The 8,611-nt window shown below is 33.3% G+C and overlaps 1 protein-coding gene across 1 annotated transcript; it reads right to left on the bottom strand.

Moving 5' to 3' along the window:
- On the bottom strand, nucleotides 1-8,611 carry LOC108771767 (lysine-specific demethylase 4C). The gene is made up of 11 exons (XM_018537138.1): nucleotides 8,459-8,611; nucleotides 5,119-5,909; nucleotides 4,826-5,031; nucleotides 4,363-4,718; nucleotides 1,722-4,258; nucleotides 1,442-1,624; nucleotides 1,050-1,349; nucleotides 781-975; nucleotides 492-602; nucleotides 302-394; nucleotides 1-159 (listed from the first exon to the last, which is right to left on the bottom strand). Exons 2-11 carry the CDS (start codon nucleotides 5,890-5,892, stop codon nucleotides 61-63), a joined length of 4,854 nt encoding a protein of 1,617 aa, XP_018392640.1. The 5' UTR covers nucleotides 5,893-5,909; nucleotides 8,459-8,611; the 3' UTR covers nucleotides 1-60.

Here is an 8,611-nt window from a genome sequence, read left to right as displayed (position 1 = left end):
CTTAATCATTTTAACTCCTTTTTCTTAATAATTATTTACATTAATTTGTTACAACTCTATTCAATCGTAATTTTTTAAATGTTTCACTTTTCTTTGCGCTTCTGTTTCACCTTCAGTGCCATAAAGATGAGATCGGTGCTTCATTTCAGTTGCAACAGACTTTAATAAACCAACAGAGAAATAGAAAAGAGTAAACGTAAGAATAACGTAATAAAAGAAAGAAAGAGATAATCAAATAAAGAAAACAAGCCTCGTCATTCAAAAATATTACATTATAATATTAATTTTTAAACAAACTCACCAGACGAGAACGCACTCTTTTTGGCATTTCTTCTTGTAAACTGTAGATGTCATTACGCTTTAAAGTAAGGTGAGAATTATCCGGGAACGATACCTAAATAAAAGGAAATGTAAATCGTAATTAATTATGAAGTATAATCAATAAAGAATAAGTTAATCTTTATATATTAAAATATTGAAAAATTACTTACAGTAAATATTAATTGATGATTTGTACCTTCGAAGATGCCATTATATAATTTACCGTCTGTCCAGTTCACCTTTACTGCGGCTCCAATTGGAGGTGGAGCATCTTTATAGTTCTAAATAAGTATAAAATATATGTATAAAGAATGTCGCGAATGAGAGAGATATTGCATGTTTTAAAACAGACTATAATATAATATAATTTTTGATCTTTAAAGAAATTGGCAGGAATTGATTGTGCAACTATATAGAAACTATAGATTAAACTAATAAGAAGGCAATGTTACAACTTACAACTACATCTTCAGGGTATAAATCATCACTGAAACTGTTATCGTTATCAAATGTAACCATATAAAAAAGGATATCCTCGATAGCTTCTATTTTGGCTTGATAATATCGTTTGTTACGATGCTTTGCCCAAACAGTTTCTCCTTGGCGTATCTGCGGGACCTTTTCTTTGCCTTCATCATGTTCATTACATGTTACCTAAATGTCAAAACATTGACGTTAATATCTAAAAACTGATATAATCGTGCTTTACGATTTAGAGAATACTGTACCTGAAATTCCTGTGAAGTATACACCGGTATGTTAAATATAGCTCCTGCCACGAGACCACAAGACGGATGAAACACATTATTGCACTGATTACATTTCAGACACGCTCCACTGTCTTGACTGCAAAAACAACATTTTTTCCATAATGAGTCCGTGATGATCGTTAATACATTGATAGGATCTTTATTTATGGCATCTTTGAATGTGGCTCCTGGTACCATAAGTGTACATAAGATATGCGCCCATCTGCTATCACTGGTACGCTTCAATGGACCACCATACATTGGGCACATACAACACATCTGTATTTCGTAATAACAAAGCAGAAATTAGACAAGATATAATGTTTAGTGAGCGGTAAAAATAGAAAAAAATAGATTTGTTAAACACGCACTGCATCGTTTTTACCAGCTTGACACCTGTCGCAGGCCCAATTTTGGGTATCGGTAGGTAATATAGTTATACCATAACAAGATGCATGAACAGTTACATGACATTCTCTACATCGTAAAAGTTTGTTATTCTCTGATCTCACAGTTTGTTCCATAGAGTTTGCTGCGAAAATATCGGCTGGCACCTGATGTAATTTATTTTTCAATAAGTACCTTCGCAATTTTTGTGATAAATATTCAAAAGATTATTACTGAAAATAGTTATTAATTGTATTTTCTTACCCATATTGGTGTATTTTCAGGTAACGTAGTTGATTTGCAATATTTCCAATCAGGTGACATCATTCTATTTCCATTTGTACATGAGGCAAAAGTAGCGCATATTGCACAATGGGACACTTGAGCGCTCCAATAATCATTGAATGCTTTCAGTAGATCATTGTTTGGTTTATTCGGATAAATCATATCAGAAATGTGCCCTGGTATTACTGATGTTGGCCGAGAACTACAAAATTGTGGCATATCGGCAGATTGTGTTGATGTTGGTTGAGAACTACAAAATTGTGGCATATCGGCAGATTGTGTTGATGTAGACTGTTCTTTTGTGGGTTCTATCACCAAAGCAACAGTTGGGGTAGCAACAGCCATAGTAGAAATCGCAGGAGTAACACTTATAGGAGTATCGGTCACAGAAGTAACATTTGCAATGGCTGTTGCAACATTTGTAACAGCTGTTGCAACATTTGCAATAATTGGAGAAGCAGTGTTTACAGAAACAACAGCCGAAGAAGCCACATTTAGGGGTATAATAGGTTTTGGAGCGATAGTAAATGGTTTTCTCCTTGTTGTAGCTTTTTTCTCTTTGGATTTCTTTCTTAATATAGATGCGTTATGTTTTGATTTAGATTTTATATGTGAATGAATATCTGTTTGCTTTTGTAAGTTTTGCATTTGTGTTTTATTGTCAGATGTATTTAAATATTCATCTTTGTGTAACACATTGTTTTGCGTATTTGTAATTCGTGATAGCATATCTGAATCGGTCGTATTTATCAGCATATTAGAATTAACTTCAATTTCGGAAGTATTCACAGTGCTAGCTTGAAAAGTATTCGAAGATGCATTATCATTTGACTTATTATTTTTCACCGACGTTTTCCTACGTGATGTTTCTTTTCGTGGCCTTTGACGCGTTGATACATTCTTAGTAATTTTTGGAATAATCGGTTTTGAACTGTTTTGAACTGCAGGTGCAGCTGTAGGTAAAAAAATTGTTGATACATCAGTGTTTTTATTTTGCGTACACATACTTATAGGTATCCATATAGGTTGATTGCCGTTTTCTACCAAAGTACACTTTGGAAGTTGCGACATTGCATTAGATATCGGATTCGTCTGTGGTAATACGGATGATGAATTTACAATAGGAATATTTGATTTTTTTAATACGACAGCTTGAGATGTTTTAGAAGCATTTGGATATACGTTGTGCAAAGGTGATTCTGTTATTTTCTTGGAACTGTTGCTCGTATAAGGTGACTGCCCCATAGTTATTTTTATCTTTGTGTTAGGCTGGTTAAATGGATGCGCAACATTGGAAAACGTGGGGCTGCAATTAGTATTAGGCACCTGAGTAATAGCAGTATCAGATGGAAGCCTTGACTGAAGAACTGAAAATTCTAACGATGGTGGAGCATTTTGGATAATGCTATCGTTTGTGGTATACTGCCTTTCCGTTTCATTTTGTAAAACTGGAGGTGTAGGGAAAGCTAGTAAAATAATAAGTTTCTTTTGTGTTTGTTCCTTATAAATCTTTGACATAGGCTGCTGATTTTCAGTTTGCAATTTGGGAGATGTAATCAATGACGGTAGATTCAAACGAGGCGCTTTTAACAAGTTTTTGTGAGTATTACTTTTTATTATTCCTCTTTCTGTAAACATACCCATATTTTTGTCGTTTACACCTGTAAACATTTGTTCTATTTGAGCAGCTGTGGTTCTCGTACTTTCGTTCTGACATGCAGAATTTATATTCTGTTCATTAGCAAAACAGTTTTCAAAATTTTTATTTGGAAATGTCATTGTTGAAGAATCACTGCTATCAGTTGTCAGTGAAGTAATTATGTTGCTTTCCGTAGCACTCATTAATTGTGCCATGTCTGTTTCGTCGTTAAACGAACTTTTTATTTCATCAGTATTAGTTATATTCATGGTTTTCTTATTAAGCTCATTACTAAGTGAAACACTTAGCTGCATTAAATTATATTTTTCTTGATTATTACATATATTATTTACAGTATATATGTTAAGATCATCTAATGATTTAGCTTCAGTTTGTACAGTAGCATCTGAAACGTTTGAAGTTAATGCATCGAAAAGCGGTACGTTATCGCGTTTGCGTCTACCTTTGGACACACGTTTCGGTTTCAATTTCTTCTGCTCGTTATTATGTTTTGTATACTTCCTTTTCTTTTTGGTATTTTTTTCAACAACTGAAGAATTAAAACCAGCTGAGGTATAGTTGTTTATTTTTAGAGGATCTGTAGATTGATCTTTTATAATAATTTCATCATTATAATTTCCTTGAGGTACAGGAAATTCTTCTATATTTTCCTGAGATATGTATTCAAAGGAAGATATATCATCGTCAGTTTTTATTTCGGCTTTAATTACATTCTGCACATTAATTCTACTTGCTTCCTTCTTGGATTTTGATTCAATTTTTGGTTTTTTTTCTTTATCTCCACCTTGTTTTTTCTTTCTTTTTTTGCTTTTCTTGCGATTGTAACCATCATCATAGACACTTACTTCATCAATTTCTAAGATAAAAAGTATACGATTAGTAAAAATTTGCGAATCGCTATGTGTGAAATATGTAGTAAAAATTATAATAATAATAAAAACATAAATGCAATTATTTTACCTATTTCTCCTGCTTTTAACCATATATCTTCGAGAACTTCTAACTGTTGTTCATCTGGTGGTTCTTCTAATTCATCAAATTCAATATCTTGTAAGGCCTTTTTAACATCCGGTGGAATATCTTCACGATTCACAAGTTCTTCCATATTAATACCAGGATTCGTGCGTATAATATTCTTTTTCTTATGAATCATATGTCGCTTATTTTTTGGTGTTGCACTCAAATAGTCTTGTGGTAATTCACCATTGCTACTATTACTACATAACAGATCCATTTGTGACGGCATTGGTGCAGCAGTCTGCCTAGGATCTTCAGGATGAGGACCAATATCCTCACCACGTAGCCACAATTGATACCTGTATAATCACAGGATTAGTTATAGATAGTAAATGTTTAAAAGTAAATGTATTAAATTTAGCAATATTATAAAATTAAACGATTTTTAAATAATTTAGATACATGCCTATCTGGTTGAAAACGTTTCACGAAGGTATCCATAGATATTTTGACCATATCTTTACTGCAGGTACATTGCGTAGCTCTCTTTCCATATTCTACCCATCTAGGTGCTGCAAAATTAGTGGATTCGGCGCAATTAAATCCATGATTAAAACCAGCATGATAACCATATGGAAATGTAATCATTATTTCTCCAGCTTCCTGCGTTATCTGCAAGAATAAAAATATAAAAGATAAATATAAAATTAATCAGAAAGAAATATAAAATTAATCAGCGTAAGTATAAAACAAACTTACTTTGTTACATGGAATAGAATACTGTCTTAATATTTGAGGAGACATAAGAGACATTTTGTGGCGCAAGAAAGCTTGGCAATTCTGATAGCTAGTTGGAAAAAAACCGCTAGCTAGTCTCTCTAATCTACGTCCATGTTCCGGAGGTATAGCGTACCATGTTTTCGGCGCACCAAAATGTAAATAATTTATGGAATAAAGATCCATATCTTCTGTGTGCCAAGCAAATGTAGTTTTCCACATTCCAAAATACAGATAAGCTGTATTAACACCATCGATGGATATTCCATAATCTTTATTAACGTAATCCAGAATCGTTCCTAAATGATTAATGTTCCACTCTTTCACATCTGGATCCGTTAAAGAACCAGATACATCTGCGCCATATATCGGCGCCACATACGTTATATTTTTCCAGTATTTCCTCTCCAAGTCTTCATAGTCAAAATGACGAGGAGTAGCATAACGATCAGAATTGGCTAATTTGCTATATTCTTGTACGGTCATCGACTTTTTTTGGATATTAATTTGTTGATAAAGTCCTTGTTTTCCAGTGACAACTTGGCAGATTGGCGCTGGGATAGTAAGGTCTAACTCGTCAAGATTATAGCCTGTCTTCCTGGGGATCCATTCGGGTGGTGGTATTACTTTTGCCAAACCAGCCTTATGAGCTCCTCGACTTTCCATATATTCTACATATTTCGTAAAATTTTTGAATTCCTCGTATGTCGGTCTAAAAACTTGTATACGGGGTATCCCTCTTGCGTTACTAGCCATCGTTAAATTTATTATAACTGCAAATAAAAAATTTTTTTTAATTGATACATAATAATCAACATTATAAAAAATTTTTAACTATTAGTAATAATACTAGAAAGAAAAACGTTAATAAAAATACATGTTACTTTTAAGTTATTGTTAATTATACATAATTGTTAATTGCAATTTAATTTTAATATTTTATACATATAGTTTACTATCTCCTAACCATTTTTAATTTTACATATTACGAGGCAAAAAGCAAACCTCTTCGAAAAATATCATTCACAATAATTATTTCCATAATCGAAATTGAGTATAGCAATTTTACATGTATAAATAATATGTTGCATTTTATATTTAGAGCTTACAAAAATACACATAATTTAATATAGATAAGAAAGGAAAAATGGTTATTTCTCTTTAACCCTTAAATGCCTTTTCAGTAAAATACCCGGCATTTTTTTCATTGCTTATAACTTTTTTAATAATAAAGATACATACATATTTGCTTAGTATGTTCTTTAATATTTGGCATTCTTAATATTACACATACATATTTGCTTAATATATTCTTTAATATTTGGCATTCTTAATATCTGGCATTTAAAAAAAACGACTTATTTATAAAATGTTTATTTTTATGAAAGTTATAAGCAATCGAATTAGATTCGATATGGCATACCCTTAAGCATCACGCTACAAAAAAAAATGTAAATAATATATTTCCCAGCAGGCTGATGTAATTTTGACATTAAAATGATGACAAATAACATCATCTTGCTACTTAGGAACTATATTATTCTTATAGCATGGCACTTAAGGGTTCAAGTTAATTGATGTTATTTATCGTTATTTTACCATCCAAATGATGGCATGTTGTTACTTAGAAACTATATTATTCTCATAGTTAAGCATTAGGAAAAGCATAGTGTATAATACTCAGATAGCATAAAACATTTTAGCGATAGTACGTGTCGGAATTATTGCCATGCTACCTGGTACACTATACTGATAACAATAATTCTTGCAATAATTTACTGGATTTTATTGATCAAAGTAAGACTTGAACATCTTCTAGATACATACCAAAGTAAAATATAATTTGCACTTTTATCCTTTCAATTAAATCATTATACATAAATAAACTATGCAATAAGACTGTGTAAAGCACAGATACTGTAGAGATATTAAAATTACCAAAATTTATGAGATATAATTGCAGAAGTACAGCAAAATGATGAAATACCGTCTTTCAATTACATAACAGAGTTATATCAATGCAGAACAATCATTTTATTAGATTAAAATTTTGCAATTTATACAAACTGTGCTTATTATTAAAAAAATTTAATTAATTAATTTTCTGGGATCAATTATAATTATAAAAACACAAAAAGTATAAACAACAAGCAAATGCATATATTTCAAGCAATTTTTGCTTTCGGACTACAAAAAGCATAAAAAATGTGTTTAATTAAAAAACGAATATATACCGTATTTACTCCGTAATACATACGCAACATATTTACTCCTTACTGATCTATATATCATATAATACCTCACAAAATTGTTTTGAGAAAGCAAAAATACATTTAAAGAAGCATTGTTCTACAGAAATAACATTACATTTGTATCTTTCAACAAAAAAGTGTGTAATATACGCATGGAATCAGAATTTTTACATATTCTTTCTTCATTTTATTTTTCTTAGTTGAAAGATTAATATTTTAAGACATTCAATCAATTTCGTGAATAATTTTATCAGTGAAATCACAATTTATAAATTTTTTAAAGACCGAGCGTAAAAAGAAACGTTACGCTTTACTGACGGGTGACGCTTCATCGGGACAGTATTGAATCATGGCTTGCTAATTACGTTTTTGACCGAATCGACACGATACCTCCGGCGAATATTAAAAACCAGCGTTCGCATCGCAACGTACAATATGCAAATTAGTATCACGTTGCCTCTCATTCAGTCTTCGAACAGAAACACTCCGCACGTGGATCCCGCGTTCAAGACCTAAGTAGGATGTCCATGTGCGACTTGCGTAAATAAACAGCGGCAGCATCCGATGCGCAGAATGACACGAGGGAACAAATTGGGACACAAGAACGAAACGAGGATGACAGAGGAAAGATCAGAAATGCGAAAAATCGAACGCGCGTTGCCAATGAGACACCGGAATAGGAAGTCGTAGTAGAAAAGGAATTCGAGGCTTTCGAAACTACAATGAAAAGGAGTGTGGGGAGGGGTTGCCGCTGCCTGGTGGTGGTAATGGTGATGGAAGGAGTCTATAAACAAAATGGTAGTTATCTATTGTTGCCAGGATTCCCTCGGGTGGACACTTTTTCGTAAAGGATAATCCATCGGACGCCCCCGACATCCGCTTGCGTGACGTCGAGCAAAAGGACTGGGTTTTTTTCAGCGATTATCCGATACGTGCGCGAATGGCTGTGGTGGACGCAGGGTTTCATGCTTGCGCGAGAAGCTCGGCGGTAGTAGCATCGGAACAAGATAAACGGGTGAACAAGAGCGGCGCCGTCGCGCCTGGATTGCAGAAACGAGTGGTATACTTACAGTAGACACTCCTGGGGATCACCTCTCCTGTATCAATACCATCGTCTGCGAGATGCTAGCGTGATTATCACAATTTTCGAAGCACACACACACGCACACCGTCGATATGCCTTTGAGTCGCGCGTCGTCCGAACGTACCGTGTACTACGTATA

This window comes from Cyphomyrmex costatus, unplaced genomic scaffold, assembly GCF_001594065.2.
Source record: "Cyphomyrmex costatus isolate MS0001 unplaced genomic scaffold, Ccosl1.0 scaffold164, whole genome shotgun sequence".
Lineage (NCBI taxonomy): Eukaryota > Metazoa > Arthropoda > Insecta > Hymenoptera > Formicidae > Cyphomyrmex > Cyphomyrmex costatus.
The sequence above is the reverse complement of the archived record's forward strand: the minus strand, read 5'-3'. Positions and strand labels throughout refer to the sequence as shown.